The sequence below is a fragment of the Pseudophryne corroboree genome, chromosome 3, assembly GCF_028390025.1.
Source record: "Pseudophryne corroboree isolate aPseCor3 chromosome 3, aPseCor3.hap2, whole genome shotgun sequence".
In the NCBI taxonomy this organism is placed as follows: Eukaryota; Metazoa; Chordata; class Amphibia; order Anura; family Myobatrachidae; genus Pseudophryne; species Pseudophryne corroboree.
This window is the reverse complement of record NC_086446.1, coordinates 802238562-802261127: the sequence shown is the minus strand read 5'-3', so window position 1 is coordinate 802261127 and position 22566 is coordinate 802238562. Positions and strand designations below refer to the sequence as shown.

General features: G+C 52.0%; 1 protein-coding gene across 1 annotated transcript in view; it reads left to right on the top strand.

Annotated features, from left to right (window-relative positions):
- Positions 1 to 22566, top strand: part of GFRA1 (GDNF family receptor alpha 1) — a 252908-nt gene that overhangs the window by 7394 nt on the left and 222948 nt on the right. The window contains exon 2 of the mRNA XM_063962687.1: positions 14017 to 14319. Within this exon, the coding sequence (XP_063818757.1) occupies positions 14017 to 14319 (303 nt within the window). The remainder of the gene's footprint in view (positions 1 to 14016; positions 14320 to 22566) is intronic.

The window sequence follows — 22566 nt, the reverse complement described above, 5'->3', positions numbered from 1 at the left end:
CTGCACTGATGTGATACATTGTTATTATTACAGCATGGATGCACTGCACTGATGTGATACGTTGTTATTATTACAGTATGGAGGCACTGCACTGATGTGATATATTGTTATTTTTACAGTATGGAGGCACTGCACTGATGTGATACACTGTTATTATTACAGTATGGAGGCACTGCACTGATGTGATACATTGTTATTATTACAGCATGGACGCACTGCACTGATGTGATACGTTGTTGTTATTATTACAGTATGGAGGCACTGCACTGATGTGATATATTGTTATTATTACAGTATGGAGGCACTGCACTGATGTGATACACTGTTGTTATTATTACGGTATGGAGGCGCTGCACTGATGTGATACATTGTTATTATTACAGTATGGAGGTGCTGCACTGATGTGATACACTGTTATTATTACGGTATGGAGGCGCTGCATTGATGTGATACACTGTTATTATTACAGTATGGAGGCAATGCACTGATGTGATACATTGTTATTATTACAGTATGGAGGCGCTGCACTGATGTGATACATTAATAGTAACTGCAGTGATGTGATACACACCAGTACCAGTACAGAGCACACACCAGTGCCAATACAGAGATCATACACCAGTGCCAATACAAAGAACACACACCAGTGCCAATACAGAGAACACACCAGTGCCAATACAGAGATCATTCACCAGTGCCAATACAGAGAACACACACCAGTGCCAATACAGAGATCATACACCAGTGCCAATACAGAGATCATACACCAGTGCCAATACAGAGATCATACACCAGTGCCAATACAGAGATCATACACCAGTGCCAATACAGAGAACACACCAGTGCCAATACAGAGAACACACACCAGTGCCAATACAGAGAACACACCAGTGCCAATACAGAGATCATACACTAGTGCCAATACAGAGAACACACCAGTGCCAATACAGAGAACACACACCAGTGCCAATACAGAGAACACACCAGTGCCAATACAGAGAACACACCAGTGCCAATACAGAGATCATACACCAGTGCCAATACAGAGAACACACCAGTGCCAATACAGAGATCATACACCAGTGCCAATACAGAGATCATACACCAGTGCCAATACAGAGATCATACACCAGTGCCAATACAGAGATCATACACCAGTGCCAATACAGAGATCATACACCAGTGCCAATACAGAGAACACACCAGTGCCAATACAGAGAACACACACCAGTGCCAATACAGAGAACACACCAGTGCCAATACAGAGATCATACACCAGTGCCAATACAGAGAACACACCAGTGCCAATACAGAGAACACACACCAGTGCCAATACAGAGAACACACCAGTGCCAATACAGAGATCATACACCAGTGCCAATACAGAGAACACACCAGTGCCAATACAGAGATCATACACCAGTGCCAATACAGAGATCATACACCAGTGCCAATACAGAGAACACACCAGTGCCAATACAGAGAACACACACCAGTGCCAATACAGAGAACACACCAGTGCCAATACAGAGATCATACACCAGTGCCAATACAGAGAACACACCAGTGCCAATACAGATCATACACCAGTGCCAATACAGAGCTCATACACCAGTGCCAATACAGAGATCATACACCAGTGCCAATACAGAGAACACACCAGTGCCAATACAGAGATCATACACCAGTGCCAATACAGAGATCATACACCAGTGCCAATACAGAGATCATACACCAGTGCCAATACAGAGAACACACCAGTGCCAATACAGAGAACACACACCAGTGCCAATACAGAGAACACACCAGTGCCAATACAGAGATCATACACCAGTGCCAATACCGAGAACACACCAGTGCCAATACAGAGATCATACACCAGTGCCAATACAGAGAACACACACCAGTACCAGTACAGAGAACACACCAGTGCCAATACAGAGATCATACACCAGTGCCAATACAGAGAGCACACACCAGTGCCAATACAGAGAACACACCAGTGCCAATACAGAGATCATACACCAGTGCCAATACAGAGATCATACACCAGTGCCAAAACAGAGAACACACCAGTGCCAATACAGAGATCATATACCGGTGCCAATTCAGAGAACACACACCGATGCAAATTCAGAGAACACATACCAGTGCCAATACAGAGAACACACCAGTGCCAATACAGAGAACACACCCCAGTGCCAATACAGAGAACACACCCCAGTGCCAATACAGAGAACACACCAGTGCCAATACAGAGATCATACACCATTGCCAACACAGAGATCATACACCAGTGCCAACACAGAGATCATACACCAGTGCTAATACAGAGATCATACACCAGTGCCAATACAGAGAACACACCAGTGCCAATACAGAGAACACACACCAGTGCCAATACAGCGATCATACACCAGTGCCAATACAGAGATCATACACCAGTGCCAGTACAGAGATCATACACCAGTGCCAATACAGAGATCATACACCAGTGCCAACACAGAGATCATACACCAGTGCCAGTACAGAGATCATACACCAGTGCCAATACAGAGATCATACACCAGTGCCAGTACAGAGATCATACACCAGTGCCAGTACAGAGATCATACACCAGTGCCAATACAGAGATCATACACCAGTGCCAATACAGAGATCATACACCAGTGCCAGTACAGAGATCATACACCAGTGCCAATACAGAGATCATACACCAGTGCCAATACAGAGATCATACACCAGTGCCAATACAGAGATCATACACCAGTGCCAGTACAGAGATCATACACCAGTGCCAATACAGAGATCATACACCAGTGCCAGTACAGAGATCATACACCAGTGCCAGTACAGAGATCATACACCAGTGCCAATACAGAGATCATACACCAGTGCCAGTACAGAGATCATACACCAGTGCCAACACAGAGATCATACACCAGTGCCAGTACAGAGATCATACACCAGTGCCATTACAGAGAACACACACCAGAGAACACACCAGTGCCAATACAGAGATCATACACCAGTGCCAATACAGAGATCATACACCAGTGCCAATACCGAGATCATACACCAGTGCCAATACAGAGATCATACACCAGTGCCAATACAGAGATCATACACCAGTGCCAATACAGAGATCATACACCAGTGCCAGTACAGGGCACATAGACGACGTGTAGGTTACACAGTCTGTGATGGGTAGAGCTCTGTGTACTCTCCTGTACAATGACACATAGGAGCTGTGCTGTATCCAACTACAGTCTACATGTCACTGTCATCTCTCTGTCTCATAGCTGTCTCTGTCTACACACACCTCCTACATTATATTATACAAAAACACAACCTGAAGTCTCCTCCACATAACAGCCTCTTATTCATCCTGCTGCTGAGGAGAACATGACGATGGGCACAGATCCGGGGTGATGGGCACAGATCCGGGGTGACGGGCACAGATCCGGGGTGATGGGCAGAAATCCGGGGTGATGGGCACAGATCCGGGGTGATGTGCACAGATCCGGGGTGACGGGCACAGATCCAGGGTGATGGGCAGAGAGAGGTGATGGGCAGAGATCCGGGATGACGGGCACAGATCTGGGGTGACGGGCACAGATCCGGGGTGACGGGCAGAGATCCGGGGTGATGGGCACAGATCAGGGGTGATGGGCAGAGATCAGGGGTGACGGGCACAGATCCGGGGTGACGGGCACAGATCCGGGGTGATGGGCACAGATCAGGGGTGATGGGCAGAGATCTGGGATGATGGGCAGAGATCAGGGGTGATGGGCAGAGATCCGGGGTGACGGGCAGAGATCCGGGGTGATGGGCACAGATCCGGGGTGATGGGCACAGATCAGGGGTGATGGGCAGAGATCCGGGGTGATGGGCAGAGATCAGGGGTGATGGGCAGAGATCCGGGGTGATGGGCAGAGATCAGGGATGACAGCGACATGTAGTAAATAGTGTTGCAGACAGATAACGCAGAGTGACTGATCAGTGTATATAATATAGTGACATTACACTCCGGGACTCGCAATCTGCAAAGTAAAATAGTTACAATAGTGAAGTAATATATAGGTTCCCCCCCCAGCAGTGACTGCACCCAGGCAGGGACACCCCCCCCCCCCCCCCCCCCCCCCAGCAGCAGTGACTGCACCCAGGCAGGGATACCCCCCCCCCCCCCAGCAGCAGTGACTGCACCCAGGCAGGGACACCCCACCCCCCCAGCAGCAGCAGTGACTGCACCCAGGCAGGGACCCCCCCCCCCCCCCCCCCCCCAGCAGCAGTGACTGCACCCAGGCAAGGACCCCCCCCCCAGCAGCAGTGACTGCACCCAGGCAGGGACCCCCCCCCCCCCCCCCCCCCAGCAGCAGTGACTGCACCCAGGCAGGGACACCCCCCCCCCTCCCCCTCCCAGCAGCAGTGACTGCACCCAGGCAGGGACCCCCCCCCCCAGCAGCAGTGACTGCACCCAGGCAGGGACACCCCCCCCCCCAGCAGCAGTGACTGCACCCAGGCAGGGATACACCCCCCCCCCCCCCCAGCAGCAGTGACTGCACCCAGGCAGGGACCCCCCCAGCAGCAGTGACTGCACCCAGGCAGGGATACCCCCCCCCCCCCCCCCCCCCCCAGCAGCAGTGACTGCACTCGGGCAGGGACCCCCCCAGCAGCAGTGACTGCACCCAGGCAGTGACCCCCCAGCAGCAGTGACTGCGCCCAGGTAGGTGTCCCCCCCAGCAGCAGTGACGACCCCCTCCCACCCCCTCAGTAGCAGCAGATGTAGAAGTGATGACTGTCACTCATGATGAAGAATCTAATAATAATACTGTATATAGTGACACAGTATTTGTCAGCTTTTCATACAGCAAAATTACTTGTACTTCACTGGAAAGGAGGGGGGGGAGGGGGGGCTGCAAATGTCACCTCTGCCCCCAACACATAAATCATAATGGGGTAGATGAAACACTTCTGTCCAGTCTGATACAAATAATGTGCAGAGAGCATGGTTATTATGTTACACTTTCTGGTGAGGCTGCAATTCCCAACATAACCAGGAGGGGGCTCTGTGACTCATGTGCTGCAACTGAAGAGTGTACACAGTCTATCTATCTATCTATCTATCTATCTATCTATCTATCTATCTATCTATCTATCTATCTATCATCTATCTATCTGTCTCACATCTATCTATCGTCCATCCATCCATCTCACATCTATCTACAGGTGAGTCTACACCTATCCTCACATTGCACCACATAGTCCCGTTTAGAGTTTCTGCACCAAAACACTGATCCCGAGGGCCCATTGATTATTTATTCGATTTTAGACCCAAGAAGTAGAATTTCTCATCGGCGCCATTCGCGTACCGCAGGCTGTATTATTGATCACATCCAGGGATAGGAGATCACCCCTGCATTCTGTAAAGTGATCACAGTTGTGGCAGTGGCGCAGAGAGGAGGAGGAGGGTAGTAACTACCCGGGCCCAGGTCTGATGGAGGGGCCCAGTGAGGCCCAGCTCCACCCCCCATTTACCTGGCAGCAGCAGCTGGAGCTCTCCTCCTCAGCCCAGCACACACTGGGTGCATAGCCACGCCTCCTGTGATTAGGCCACACCCCCTGAACAGTACCCGGGCCCAACCGGGCTCTCTTCTGCCCTGTGCTGCATCATTCACTGATATATCGGGTGAGTACACACAGCGACGGGCTCGCAATGTATCTGCTATTTGCTCAAAGCAAGCCGCAAATGTCCGGGTCTCCGCTCCATGACCCTGATTGGGAGTAGGATCGTGGATCCAGGACTCGGCGCGGGCTGTTTTCTTTCACACATGCAGTAATCCCGGGTTGATGTGTGTTCACCAGGGAGGTGCAGTCAGGGCGGCACTGCCTCCCCTGTGATTCATTATTAAATAATACAAAGCGGATACTTATGACACATGCTCTGTGGCAGTACCTTATTGTATTCTGATCATTTTAACTCCTTAAATTAGTTTGGGAGGCACTGATAGCAGTGCCTCCCATAGACAATGGGAACGGGATAGAGCGTGTGGTGGGGAAGTATGGATGGTGTAGTGGTTAGCATTACTGCCTCACAGCACTGAGGTCATGGGTTCTATTCCCAACATGGACCTAACTGTGTGGAGTTTGTATATTCTCCCCGTACTTGCGTGGGTTTCCTCCGGGTACTCCGGTTTCCTCCCACAATCCAAATATATACTGGTAGGTTAATTGGCTCCCAACACAAATTAACCCTAGTGTGAATGTGTGCACATGTGGTAGGGTATATAGAGTGTAAGCTCCACCCACTGGTGCTGGGACTGATGTGAATGGGCAAATATTCTCTGTACAGCGCTGCGGAATATGTGTGCGCTATATAACTAACTGGTAATAAAAGCCCATTAAAAAAATGCTGAAAGCAGCACTTAAACAAGTGACAGGGACACCACCCCCATGTCAGCGAAGCAGCTGTGATTGGACAGCGGATCCAGTGCCGGATCCGCTGTCCAATCATCCATCCGCGGTGCGACGGGCGGAAGTGGCGGCGGGTCCCGGCGTTGGAGCTGTCTCGGGCTCTCGGCTACAGCAGTGGTGGAACGAGGAGCGGTGGCCCTGAAGACGGTAGCGGCGGAGGCCAGCGCTCTTCCCTCTCCTACCTCCGCCCTCCCAGCCAGCTGCAGCGCCTACACTGTCCGGACATGCAGGTGCCTCCCCAGCCTATGACCTGACCGCACGTCACTGGACTGTTCACGTGTAAAGACCCAGGATATCGCTGCATGTGTGACAGGGGTATGAGATATGGAGACCAGTATACGTAGTAACTGTAGGAGATGGAGGTGGAGGGTATTAGGCAGTGAGCAGCTGAGGACCATGCAGTAACCCTGTCTCCCACCATACATGGAGGCAGAGCCTCTTCAAAACCTCTGCTAAACGTCATTACTGAGGATTGCACTAAGCTGCACCTCTACTTTCCAAACTATACATCACCCCCACCTCCAGTATTACCCATCACCCCCTCCTCCAGTATTACCCATCACCCCCACCTCCAGTATTACCCATCACCCCCACCTCCAGTATTACCCATCACCCCCTCCTCCAGTATTACCCATCACCACCACCTCCAGTATTACCCATCACCCCCACCTCCAGTATTACCCATCACCCCCTCCTCCACCAGTATTACCCATCCCCCCCTCCTCCAGTATGACCCATCACCCCCACCTCCAGTATGACCCATCACCCCCTCCTCCAGTATTACCCATCACCCCCACCTCCAGTATTACCCATCACCCCACCTCCAGTATGACCCATCATCCCCTCCTCCAGTATTACCCATCACCCCCACCTCCAGTATTACCCATCACCCCCACCTCCAGTATTACCCATCACCCCCACCTCCAGTATTACCCATCACCCCACCTCCAGTATGACCCATCACCCCCTCCTCCAGTATTACCCATCACCACCACCTCCAGTATTACCCATCACCCCCACCTCCAGTATTACCCATCACCCCCTCCTCCACCAGTATTACCCATCCCCCCCTCCTCCAGTATGACCCATCACCCCCACCTCCAGTATGACCCATCACCCCCTCCTCCAGTATTACCCATCACCCCCACCTCCAGTATTACCCATCACCCCACCTCCAGTATGACCCATCATCCCCTCCTCCAGTATTACCCATCACCCCCACCTCCAGTATTACCCATCACCCCCACCTCCAGTATTACCCATCACCCCCACCTCCAGTATTACCCATCACCCCACCTCCAGTATGACCCATCACCCCCACCTCCAGTATTACCCATCACCCCCACCTTCAGTATTACCCATCATCCCCTCCTGCAGTATTACCCATCACCCCCTCCAGTATTACCCATCACCCCCTCCTCCAGTATTACCCATCACCCCCACCTCCAGTATTACCCATCACCCCCACCTCCAGTATTACCCATCACCCCCACCTCCAGTATTACCCATTACCCCCAACTCCAGTATTACCCATCACCCCCTCCTCCAGTATTACCCATCACCCCCTCCTCCAGTATTACCCATCACCCCCTCCTCCAGTATTTCCCATCACCCCCACCTCCACCTCCAGTATTACCCATCACCCCCACCTCCAGTATTACCCATCACCTCCACCTCCAGTATTACCCATCACCCCCACCTCCAGTATTACCCATTACCCCCTCCTCCAGTATTACCCATCACCCCCACCTCCAGTATTACCCATCACCCCACCTCCAGTATGACCCATCACCTCCACCTCCAGTATTACCCATCACCCCCTCCTCCAGTATTACCCATCACCCCCACCTCCAGTATGACCCATCACCCCCACCTCCAGTATTACCCATCACCCCCACCTCCAGTATTACCCATCACCCCCTCCTCCAGTATTACCCATCACCCCCACCTCCAGTATTACCCATCACCCCCTCCTCCAGTATTACCCATCACCCCCTCCTCCAGTATTTCCCATCACCCCCACCTCCACCTCCAGTATTACCCATCACCCCCACCTCCAGTATTACCCATCACCTCCACCTCCAGTATTACCCATCACCCCCACCTCCAGTATTACCCATTACCCCCTCCTCCAGTATTACCCATCACCCCCACCTCCAGTATTACCCATCACCCCACCTCCAGTATGACCCATCACCTCCACCTCCAGTATTACCCATCACCCCCTCCTCCAGTATTAGCCATCACCCCCACCTCCAGTATGACCCATCACCCCCACCTCCAGTATTACCCATCACCCCCACCTCCAGTATGACCCATCACCCCACCTCCAGTATGACCCATCACCCCCACCTCCAGTATTACCCATCACCCCCCACCTCCAGTATTACCCATCACCCCACCTCCAGTATGACCCATCACCCCCCTCCTCCAGTATTACCCATCACCCCCACCTCCAGTATTACCCATCACCTCCACCTCCAGTATTACCCATCACCCCCACCTCCAGTATTACCCATCACCCCCTCCTCCAGTATTACCCATCACCCCCACCTCCAGTATTACCCATCACCCCACCTCCAGTATGACCCATCACCTCCACCTCCAGTATTACCCATCACCCCCTCCTCCAGTATTACCCATCACCCCCACCTCCAGTATGACCCATCACCCCCACCTCCAGTATTACCCATCACCCCCACCTCCAGTATGACCCATCACCCCACCTCCAGTATGACCCATCACCCCCACCTCCAGTATTACCCATCACCCCCCACCTCCAGTATTACCCATCACCCCACCTCCAGTATGACCCATCACCCCCTCCTCCAGTATTACCCATCACCCCCACCTCCAGTATGACCCATCACCCTCACCTCCAGTATGACCCATCACCCCCACCTCCAGTATTACCCATCACCCCCACCTCCAGTATTACCCATCACCCCCTCCTCCAGTATTACCCATCACCCCACCTCCAGTATGACCCATCACCCCCACCTCCAGTATTACCCATCACCCCCACCTCCAGTATCACCCATCACCCCACCTCCAGTATGACCCATCACCCCCACCTCCAGTATTACCCATCACCCCACCTCCAGTATGACCCATCACCCCCACCTCCAGTATTACCCATCACCCCCACCTCCAGTATCACCCATCACCCCACCTCCAGTATGACCCATCACCCCCTCCTCCAGTATTACCCATCACCCCCACCTCCAGTATTACCCATCACCCCCACCTCCAGTATTACCCATTACCCCCACCTCCAGTATTACCCATCACCCCCTCCTCCAGTATTACCCATCACCCCCTCCTCCAGTATTACCCATCACCCCCTCCTCCAGTATTTCCCATCACCCCCACCTCCACCTCCAGTATTACCCATCACCCCCACCTCCAGTATTACCCATCACCTCCACCTCCAGTATTACCCATCACCCCCACCTCCAGTATTACCCATCACCCCCTCCTCCAGTATTACCCATCACCCCCACCTCCAGTATTACCCATCACCCCACCTCCAGTATGACCCATCACCCCCACCTCCAGTATTACCCATCACCCCCTCCTCCAGTATTACCCATCACCCCCACCTCCAGTATGACCCATCACCCCCACCTCCAGTATTACCCATCACCCCCCACCTCCAGTATGACCCATCACCCCACCTCCAGTATGACCCATCACCCCCACCTCCAGTATGACCCATCACCCCCACCTCCAGTATTACCCATCACCCCACCTCCATTATGACCCATCACCCCCACCTCCAGTATTACCCATCACCCCCACCTCCAGTATTACCCATCACCCCCTCCTCCAGTATTACCCATCACCCCCCACCTCCAGTATTACCCATCACCCCCACCTCCAGTATTACCCATCACCCCCTCCTCCAGTATTACCCATCACCCCCACCTCCAGTATTACCCATCACCCCCTCCTCCAGTATTACCCATCACCCCCACCTCCAGTATGACCCATCACCCCCACCTCCAGTATTACCCATCACCCCACCTCCAGTATTACCCATCACCCCCACCTCCAGTATTACCCATCACCCCCTCCTCCAGTATTACCCATCACCCCCACCTCCAGTATGACCCATCACCCCCACCTCCAGTATTACCCATCACCCCACCTCCAGTATGACCCATCACCTCCAGTATTACCCATCACCCCCACCTCCAGTATGACCCATCACCCCACCTCCAGTATGACCCATCACCCCCACCTCCAGTATTACCCATCACCCACACCTCCAGTATTAACCATCACCCCCACCTCCAGTATTACCCATCACCCCCTCCTCCAGTATTACCCATCACCCCACCTCCAGTATGACCCATCACCCCCACCTCCAGTATTACCCATCACCCCCACCTCCAGTATCACCCATCACCCCACCTCCAGTATAACCCATCACCCCCACCTCCAGTATGACCCATCACCCCCACCTCCAGTATGACCCATCACCCCGCCTCCAGTATGACCCATCACCCCCACCTCCAGTATTACCCATCACCCCCACCTCCAGTATCACCCATCACCCCCACCTCCAGTATCACCCATCACCCCCTCCTCCAGTATTACCCATCACCCCCACCTCCAGTATTACCCATCCCCCCCACCTCCAGTATTACCCATCACCCCACCTCCAGTATTACCCATCACCCCCACCTCCAGTATTACCCATCACCCCACCTCCAGTATGACCCATCACCCCCACCTCCAGTATTACCCATCACCCCCACCTCCAGTATTACCCATCACCCCACCTCCAGTATGACCCATCACCCCCACCTCCAGTATTACCCAGGAGACCTTGTCACAGGATATTCTATTCCAGGCCTGGCCAACCTGTGGCTCTCCAGATGTTGTGAAACTACACATCCCAGCATGCCCTGCAACAGTTTTATCATTCCCTAATAGCAAAACTGTGTCAAAGCATGATGGGACTTGTAGTTTTACAACAGCTGGAGAGCCACAGGTTGGCCAGGCCTGTTCTATTCTATAGAAGTGCGTGATCAGGTAACAAACCTGGGGCAATGGCTTTGTAGTTCTGCAGCAGGGGGCGCTCCAGACCAGTCATCGCTTCTCATGGAGCCCTAACAGGGCATGCTTTCCAGATCACATCTAGCTGGGGCACAGACGTGTCATGTCACTAATACAAATGATCTCTAGGTGGCACTAATTATTACTGAAGATACCTTGAAAACATGCACTGTCAGGGTGCCATGAGGGCTGACGTTTGAGACACACTGATCTAGGCCTATAAAGTGTGTGGTGCAGTGCATGTTGCAGGTCTTTCTGTCGGGGAGATTGATGAGTAGCCTGGAGTTGGAGTGGAGAGAGATAGTGTAGTCAGTCGCAGGTGTGGGAGTGGAGAGAGAGTGTAGTCAGTCGCAGGTGTGGGAGGGGAGAGAGATAGTGTAGCCAGTTGCAGGAGTGGGAGGGGAGAGACATAGTGTAGCCAGTCACAGGAGTGGGAGGGGAGAGAGATAGTGTAGCCAGTCACAGGAGTGGGAGGGGAGAGAGATAGTGTAGCCAGTCGCAGGAGTGGGAGGGGAGAGACATAGTGTAGCCAGTCGCAGGAGTGGGAGGGGAGAGAGATAGTGTAGCCAGTCACAGGAGTGGGAGGGGAGAGAGATAGTGTAGCCAGTCGCAGGAGTGGGAGGGGATAGGGTAGCCAGTCGCAGGAGTGGGAGGGGATAGGGTAGCCAGTCACATGAGTGGGAGGGGAGAGAGATAGTGTAGCCAGTCGCAGGAGTGAGAGGGTAGAGAGATAGTGTAGCCAGTCACAGGAGTGGGAGGGGAGAGAGATAGTGTAGCCAGTCGCAGGTGTGGGAGGGGAGAGAGATAGTGTAGCCAGTCGCAGGAGTGGGAGGGGGAGAGAGATAGTGTAGCCAGTCACAGAAGTGGGAGTGGGGAGACATAGTGTAGCCAGTCGCAGGAGTGGGAGGGGAGAGAGATAGTGTAGCCAGTCGCAGGAGTGGGATGGGAGAGAGATAGTGTAGCCAGTCGCAGGAGTGGGAGGAGATAGAGTAGCCAGTCGTGGGAGGGGAGAGAGATAGTGTAGCCAGTCGCAGGTGTGGGAGTGGAGAGAGATAGAGTAGCCAGTCGCAGGAGTGGGAGGGGAGAGAGATAGTGTAGCCAGTCGCAGGAGTGGGAGGGGAGAGAGATAGTGTAGCCCTGATAACAGCCGCGTTTTCAGGTGAAAATGGCACTTTTTAATGGACAAGCTAATTGAATAGCCCGACAGCAAAACCCAAAGGGCCATATTCAATTAGCAGTGATAACGGACTTTTCACGTGAAAAGTCCGGTTTTCGGGTGAAAAACCGGACTTTTCACGTGAAATGCAATTACAGCCTATTCAATTATCCTGGAAAATTTATCGGTGATCATGTTTTCACTAATTTCACTTCACCTTCTCTGAAGCAGGTGAAAAGTTGGGAAAAGTCACTATTTTAAGGTAAAAATGTTTGGATATGGTACAGAACTCCTGGGACACCCCCCTTTATGACTAATTAGGCACGTTGAAGTTTTTAATTATTTTTAATTGGCCAATAATGACATGTCATTTTTGGGGTGAAAAAGTAAAAAGTGATGGAAATTGGGGTTCAAGGTATGGGACAGGTATATTGGGGTGCTTTATGAGTGGGACAGGTGTTTTTTAGGCTTGCAGATGGGAGTAATCGGTCTGTTTCCACTTTTTTTTTAAAGTACCCTAAAATGACCCAAATATATACTTATACCCATTTTCATGTACCCCAAATTTAATGAGAGCATTTATTTTGCTCAAAAAACTTGCTTTCTATCATTTTTTTGCATTTAAAAAAAAATGCATATAACCGCCATTTCACACAATTTAAGTCCCCAAAAACTCTCTAATGTGATCTCTAACACACTTCTCTTCTGTTTTCCTATGTTAGTTTAGCATTTTTTGGGGTACAGGCTGATTTCCCCATTTTCACCTGCACTTTTCACTGCAAGAATTTTCACGTGAAACCCGGTCGGAATTGAATAGGTCGAAAAATGGAGCGTTTTCGCTGCAATTTTCGGCCGATTGCCGCGAAAAATTGAAAAACGGAGCGTTTTCGCGGCAATTTTCTGCCGATTGCCGCGAAAAATTTTCGGGCGAAAAATTGCCGCGAATTTGCGGATAATTGAATACCCTAGAAAGAAACATGTGGGGGGTTTTACACCCGATGTCTCTTCGGGGCTAATTGAATATCCCCCTAAGCCTGATTCAGAACAAAAGCTAGCACATGTTTGGCGCTGTATCTACTACTGTGACACAAAGACGAGACTTTGCGCTACTTAGTGTTTTGTGTCCTCTCTGCGGTTTCCCCAGAGTTTAGTCAGACTGCAACTATCATATGTACTAAGTGCTCCCCATAGCTCTTAGATTGTCAGCTCATCTGGCCAGGGCTGTCTTCACTCTCTGTTTCATGTCATTGTGTTATTTATCTGTATCGCAGTGCTCTCCGATGATAGTAATGAGTAACCTTGTGTCTCTCTGTGCCCCCCAGATGCCTTTCTGTCTGCGGAGGTGAGGCGGCTGCCGGCCGGGGACAGGCTGGACTGTGTGAGAGCCAACGAGCAGTGCCTGAAAGAGCAGGAATGTAGCACAAAGTACAGAACGCTCCGCCAGTGTGTGGCTGGCAAAGAGACCAATTTCAGCAAGGTGACAGGGCTGGAGGCCAAAGACAAGTGCAAGAACGCCACCGAGGCGCTGAAACAGAAGTCCCTGTACAACTGCCGCTGCAGGCGGGGCATGAAGAAGGAGAAGAACTGCCTGAGGATATACTGGAGTGTGTACCAGAGCCTGCAGGGTAAGTTCCCACGCCACGCCGCGTACCACTGTACTGACAAAGGAACCGGAATCTGCGCTTTCTGTGGGCTGAACCAATACTCAGTCTATCCATTGCAAGCGTCATGACTGAGGCATGAGGCGATAGGTGCCTTGTGGCTCAGTGTCCTTACTACTTCCTAGTCAGGTGGTAGGCCGCAGCGTGATTTAGCCCCCATAGTGGCAGCCTCTGCTGCAGGGGTGGGCAATAAGTTGCCCTCCAGCTGCTGTGGGACTACACAGCGCAGCATGCCCTGCCGCAGTTTTGCTATTAGGGCTTGCAAAAAATGGTGGCAGGGCATGCTGGGATGTATAGTTCAGCAGCAGCCGGAGGGTGGCTTATTGCCCCCCCCCCTCTGCTCTACTGCATACAGGTGATAGGAGCTGAAGGTGTTTTTCTTTTATGTAGTTATTGAAGTTGTTTGCCTGCTTTTTATTGGACACTGAACTCGCTGGCATTGCCCAAGGGAGCAAATGTGCAAGTGTTCCGACCAATCAGCAGTTAGCTTTCATCTGTCTAGCACAAGTATGGCAGTGATTGGTAGCTGTAGTTCAGTAAAGGCAGCAGACCAGTGCCACCTAGTGGTATAATTCTAATAAAAAACAATATGGCTACAGTTCCCAAGAAATACATTCTAAGCAAAACAACTTTCAGATCTGGGAGTGCCTATGTTTTACGCTGTAATATGTCTGCCCCCGGCCGGGTGGGTGCCACGCGTCTGCCCTGTAATACACAGCAGTGCCATGCCCAGCTGTACCCACCTCCTGGATGTCTGTGACTGTGCTCCCTTCTCCCGGCCAGCGGAGGGGCGGTGGTGGGCTCCTAACACAACAGTCACATTTTGGAAGCTCACTGTCAATTGTCAAGTAAGGCCCCATGACAATGTCCGGGCCTGTGACGTACAAATTGACCTCTGACCCTTAGGTTGATTGTCAGCTCTGTGGGGCCCCCGCTGTTATTGTGCAGATTACTGATTCAACTCAAGCTGCCTTTTGTGGCACAGAACAAGGGTTTGACCTCATGATTCAATTCCGCCATGTGCTGCTCATTCCCATCTGTAAGATCTAGGTCTTTTCTTCAGCCCACAGAACAGATGGCTCTGGCCGACCAGAACCCTCTGAGAAAGGTCTCTTGGGGTGGTGGTGGGGGACGAGACGGGTGGCTGACCTCTGTAAGCAGATGTCACTAGATTACCCTCCAACCAGGAGTCAGCAGTATGGCTGCGTTACTGGAGGGCGTCAACGGGTCACTTCTGGTCTCATACATTGCAATTTAATACAGTCCTGCAGCTTATATTATCGCCCACTGCTCCGGCCGCAGTTTATAATGTAACTGGCATATAACGATTTCTGTGCTAGGAGAATTAGGCTTATGCACGTGAGAATTGTTGTATTATTAAAAATAAATAACTTCTGATGTATATATTAGTTTATGGAATGGTTAGAGAATCTTTAGCTCTCAGGGCATGCTAGGACTTGTAGTTCTACAGCAGCTGGAGAGCCGTAGGCCTGCCTACGTGACAGGATGGCAACCCTTTCCTGACGCTAGACCCGTCACAGGGTATACGGAGTGAAAGCAATCTGCTGGCGGTTATACGCTGCTGTAGCTCTGGGACTGGAACTCCGCTTGGGCACTATCTCCGTTAACATCCTCTGCAGTTAGTGCATTAAGAGGATCATAAACAGCAGATGTGCGCTTTCATCTCGCAGTACTGTTACTAGGAGTAAATAATGTTCCACGGACTATGAAACCCCCCCCCCCCTGTATTTAACCCCTTCAGGATCACCAGCTCTGCCACTTGGAACTGACGCCGGTTTCCTGAACGCACAGACACAGGACATAAATGGTTCAGCTATTATGTCCGACTGTCTTTTGTGTGCGCAGAGAAAATCAATTGTATTGAGCAGCCGGTGCCTGTGGAAAGTGCCGGACACACGCGTTCATTATAAACCTCAACCCAATCCCCACGGGGCCGCTACAATGGAAGGATTCAAATCAAACTGTTTCCACTCAGAGGAAGTTTCAGCCCATATGTTACATGTAGCAGGTCCGCAGAATGCGGCGGAGGGGCCCCCCCGGTTCCTGGGATCGGCTTTCTGCTGATGCTGGAGCCTGAATTATGTGGGTTTCGGATGATTCCGTTTCTGTGCCGGCAACAAAGGGCCGACTTCAGTGCAGAGTTACCGAGACCGGCACACAGGTTACAGTCAGGATTGAAAAGAACAGTGGTGATAGCTCTGAGCGTTCTCACAGGGAGCTGGATAATCATGTTTCCATTTACTAAATACTCTGCCTCCCACTGTCATACTGTCCCCTAGCTCCATCCTCTCCACAGCCTGCACTCTCCCTCCACAGCCTGCACTCCCCCTCCACAGCCTGCACTCTCCCTCCACCGCCTGCACTCTCCCCTTCCACAGCCTGCACTCTCCTCCTCACCAGCCTGCACTCTCCTCCTCACCAGCCTGCACTCTCCCCCTCACCAGCCTGCACTCTCCCCCTCACCAGCCTGCACTCTCCTCATCCACAGCCTGCACTCTCCCCCTCACCAGCCTGCACTCTCCTACTCACCAGCCTGCACTCTCCCCCTCACCAGCCTGCACTCTCCTACTCACCAGCCTGCACTCTCCCCCTCACCAGCCTGCACTCTCCTCCTTATCAGCCTGCACTCTCACTCACCAGCCTGCACTCTCCTCCTCATCAGCCTGCACTCTCCCTCACCAGCCCACACTCCCCCCCTCACCAGCCTACACTCTCTCCCCCTCACCAGCCTGCACTCTCCTCCTCATCAGCCTGCACTCTCCTCCTCACCAGCCTGCACTCTCCTCCTCATCAGCCTGCACTCTCCCTCACCAGCCCACACTCTCCCCCTCACCAGCCTACACTCTCTCCTCCTCACCAGCCTGCACTCTCCCCCTCACCAGCCTGCACTCTCCTCCTCACCAGCCTGCACTCTCCCCCTGCACTCTCCTCCTCATCAGCCTGCACTCTCGCTCACCAGCCCACACTCTCCCCCTCACCAGCCCACACTCTCCCCCTCACCAGCCCACACTCTCCCCCTCACCAGCCCACACTCTCCCCTCACCAGCCCACACTCTCCCCCTCACCAGCCTGCACTCTCCATCACCAGCCTGCATTCTCCCCGACCAGCCTACACTTTCCCTCCACAGCCAGCACTCTCCCCCTCACCAGCCTGCACTCTACCTCACCAACCCACTGTCTCCCTTTCCACAGCCTGCACACTCCTCCTCACCAGCCTGCACTCTCCTCCTCACCAGCCTGCACTCCCCTTCCACAGCCCACACTCTCCCCCTCACCAGCCTACACTCTCCTCACCAGCCTGCACTCTCCCCCTCACCAGCCTGCACTCTCCTCCTCACCAGCCTGCACTCTCCTCCTCATCAGCCTGCACTCTCACTCACCAGCCCACACTCTCCCCCTCACCAGCCTGCACTCTCCATCACCAGCCTGCATTCTCCCCGACCAGCCTACACTTTCCCTCCACAGCCAGCACTCTCCCCCTCACCAGCCTGCACTCTACCTCACCAACCCACTTTCTCCCTTTCCACAGGCTGCACTCTACTCCTCACCAACCTGCACTCTCCCCTTCCACAGCCTCCACTCTCCTCCTCACCAGCCTGCACTCTCCTCCTCACCAGCCTGCACTCTCCCCTTCCACAGCCTGCACTCTCCTCCTCACCAGCCTGCACTCTCCTCCTCACCAGCCTGCACTCTCCCCTTCCACAGCCTGCACTCTCCTCCTCACCAGCCCACACTCTCCTCCTCACCAGCCTGCACTCTCCCCTTCCACAGCCTGCACTCTCCTCCTCACCAGCCTGCACTCTCCCCTTCCACAGCCTGCACTCTCCTCCTCACCAGCCTGCACTCTCCCCCTCACCAGCCTGCACTCTCCTCACCAGCACACTCCCTATTGGCCAAAACATGTCACATGTACCATATTGTCATTCCAGAGCGCCCCACATTCTTCACTCCCATGTTTTTTTCCATCATATTGAGGATTTCAGACAATTCCACGTGATTTAGAATCAAATATGCCTGTTTCTGATGGTTCTATTGAAAACAGCGATGTTTGGTTGATTTTTCAAATCGATGGTTAGTAAATGAGCTTTTTCTGTTGATGTCTATGGGGAGGTACCGATGGTCTATTTTCTGGCAATTTTGAGGGGATTTTCAGTCGGTTTTGCCTTTAGTAAATACCCGATTGTCAAAATCGCCACCACATCACCTCAAAATCGACAGGAACAGAAAATCAGTAAATTTACCCCTTGGTGTCACGGAGGTTTAGTTACTAAGTGGCTCCACCCATGGGGTACTTTTCTGTTAAAGGAATTGCCCTTTTACATGATTGGCGTAAACACAGCGGGAAGCAGCAGCTCTTACATGCTCAGTGTCTGGCGTACGCACTGAGGGACCTGCTCTATGGCGTGCAGAAACCTGCCTGATGAACCAGACTTACACTGTAGATTCATGGGTCCATACGACCTTCTTCAGCAGCCCCAGTGGCGGTGCCTCATAGCCCAGGCAGCCTCTTCTTCATTGCTGCAGAATAGATGGAAGTTCTTACCCCATTACTTGTTCCTGTGAAATCTACATTACTTGTTGCTAGCGGTTTCATTTTGTAGTTGCCGCTCTCCTTTGAGCCATTTCTGGATATTCACGGGACATCGGTTGCTTAAATTTCAATAAAAACTGAAATTAAGGGAGTGGTCTAAATCTTTGGCGGATAGTGTGCTCTCTTATGCAGATACCATCAGCGCTAGTACAATATCGTGCCGCAAATATGATTCTGCTGGCTCACACCGGAGTCTGGCGCTGTGATGTCTGCATCTTCTGTTGTCGCTGCATCACCTATGTTCAGCAGATGGCGGTGGTGGTGATGTAATGGTCAGTGATGGCGGTAACGGTGGTGGTGTGGGTGATGGTGGTGGGGATGTGATGGCGTTAATGGTGGTGGTGTGGGTTATGGTGGTGGGGATGTAATGGTCAGTGATGGCTGTAACGGTGGTAGTGTCGGTGATGATGGTGGTGATGTAACGGTGGTGGTGTGGGTGATGGTGGTGGTGATGTAATGGTCAGTGATGACGGTATCGGTGGTGGTGTGGGTGATGATGATGTAATGGTCAGTGATGGCGGTAACGGTGGTGGTGTGGGTGATGGTGGTGGTGATGTAATGGTCAGTGATGGCGGTAACGGTGGTGGTGTGGGTGATGGTGGTGGGGATGTGATGGCGGTAATGGTGGTGGGGATGTAATGGTCAGTGATGGCGGTAACGGTGGTGGTGTGGGTGATGGTGGTAGTGATGTAATGGTCAGTGATGGCGGTAATGGTGTGGGTGATGGTGGTGGTGATGTAATGGTCAGTTATGGCGGTTATGGTGGTGGTGTGGGTGATGGTGGTGGTGATATAATGGTCAGTTATGGCGGTAATGGTGGTGGTGTCGGTGATGATGGTGGTGATGTAATGGTCAGTGATGGCGGTAATGGTGGTGGTGTGGGTGATGGTGGTGGTGATGTAATGGTCAGTGATGGCGGTAATGGTGTGGGTGATGGTAGTGATGAAATGGTCAGTGATGGCGGTCACGATGGTGGTGATGTCATGGTCAGTGATGGCGGTAACGGTGGTGGTGTCGGTGATGATGGTGGTGATGTAATAGTCAGTGATGGCAGGACGGTGGTGGTGTGGATTATGGTGGTGGTGATGTAATGGTCAGTGATGGCGGTAACTGGTGGTGTGGGTGATGATGATGTAATGGTCAGTGATGGCGGTAACAGTTGTGGTGTGGGTGATGGTGGTGATATAATGGTCAGTGTTGGCGGTAACAGTGGTGGTGTTGGTGATGATGATGATGTAATGGTCAGTGATGACAGTAACGGTGGTGGTGATGTAATAGTGATGGCGGTAACGGTGGTGGTGTGGGAGATGATGATGTAATGGTCAGTGATGACAGTAACGGTGGTGGTGATGTAATAGTGATGGCGGTAACGGTGGTGGTGTGGGTGATGATGATGTAATGGTCAGTGATGGCGGTAACAGTGGTGATGTGGGTGATGATGTAATGGCCAGTGATGGTGGTAACGGTGATGGTGATGTAATAGTCAGTGATGGCGGTAACGGTGGTGGTGTGGGTGATGTAGCGGTAATGTAATGGTCAGTGATGGCGGTAACGGTGGTGGTTATGTAATGGTCAGTGATGGCGGTAACAGTGGTGGTGTGGGTGATGATGATGTAATGGTCAGTGATGACGGTAACGGTGGTGGTGATGTAATAGTGATGGCGGTAACAGTGGTGGTGATGTAATGGTTTGTGATGGCGGTAACAGTGGTGGTGTGGGTGATGATGTAATGGTCAGTGATGGCGGTAACAGTGGTGGTGTGGGTGAAGATGATGATGTAATGGTCAGTGATGACGGTAACAGTGGTGGTGTGGGTGAAGATGATGTAATAGTCAGTAATGGCGGTAACGGTGGTGGTGATGTAATAGTCAGTAATGGCGGTAACGGTGGTGGTGTGGGTGATGATGATCATGTAATGGTCAGTGATGGCGGTAACGGTGGTGGTGATGTAATAATCAGTGATGGCGGAATCGGTGGTGGTGTGGGTGATGATGATCATGTAATGGTCAGTGATGACGGTAATGGTGCTGGTGATGTAATAATCAGTGATGGCGGAATCGGTGGTGGTGTGGGTGATGATGATCATGTAATGGTCAGTGATGACGGTAATGGTGCTGGTGATGTAATAATCAGTGATGGCGGAATCGGTGGTGGTGTGGGTGATGATGATCATGTAATGGTCAGTGATGACGGTAATGGTGCTGGTGATGTAATAATCAGTGATGGCGGAATCGGTGGTGGTGTGGGTGATGATGATCATGTAATGGTCAGTGATGACGGTAATGGTGCTGGTGATGTAATAATCAGTGATGGCGTAATCGGTGGTGGTGTGGGTGATGATGATGTAATGGTCAGTGATGGCGGTAACGGTGGTGGTGATGTAATGGTCAGTGATGATGGTAACGGTGGTGGTGATGTAATAGTCAGTGATGGCGGTAACTGTGGTGGTGTGGGTGGTGATGTAATGGTCAGTGATGATGGTAACGGTGGTGGTGATGTAATAGTCAGTGATGGCGGTAACTGTGGTGGTGTGGGTGGTGATGTATTGGTCAGTGATGGCGGTAACGGTGGTGATGATGTAATAGTCAGTGATGGCGGTAACGGTGTGGGTGATGATGTAATAGTCAGTGATGACGGTAACGGTGGTGGTGATGTAATGGTCAGTGATGGCGGTAACTGTGGTGGTGTGGGTGATGATGTAATGGTCAGTGATGGCGGTAACGGTGTGGGTGATGATGTACTAGTCAGTGATGGCGGTAACTGTGGTGGTGTGGGTGGTGATGTATTGGTCAGTGATGGCGGTAACGGTGGTGATGATGTAATAGTCAGTGATGGCGGTAACTGTGGTGGTGTGGGTGGTGATGTATTGGTCAGTGATGGCGGTAACGGTGGTGATGATGTAATAGTCAGTGATGGCGGTAACTGTGGTGGTGTGGGTGGTGATGTATTGGTCAGTGATGGCGGTAACGGTGGTGATGATGAAATAGTCAGTGATGGCGGTAACTGTGGTGGTGATGTAATAGTGATGGCGGTAACTGTGGTGGTGTGGGTGGTGATGTAATGGTCAGTGATGATGGTAACGGTGGTGATGATGTAATAGTCAGTGATGGCGGTAACGGTGGTGGTGTGGGTGATGATGTACTAGTCAGTGATGGCGGTAATTGTGGTGGTGGGGGTGATGATGTAATAGTCAGTGATGGCGGTAACGGTGGTGATGATGTAATAGTCAGTGATGGCAGTAACGGTGGTGGTGTGGGTGGTGATGTAATAGTCAGTGATGGCGGTAACGGTGGTGATGATGTAATAGTCAGTGATGGCGGTAACGGTGGTGGTGTGGGATAGAAAAGCACCACACAGACCATCAGTATGAATAGTAATAACACTGAGAGAATGATTGCAGGATAGACATTATTAGGTAGTCCCCTTGCCGTGTGGTTATCCGCGTTACCCCTCCCGGTTAGTCATTGCTGGTGATAGATCAGGGGGGAAGTTATTATAATGCAGATATAAAGGCATGGGCTGTATATCACACTGGGAACGCTGGGTAGCCTCGGGCCAGAGAGAGATGAGGGTGACCCGAGTTCTGCTAAACTCTTCCT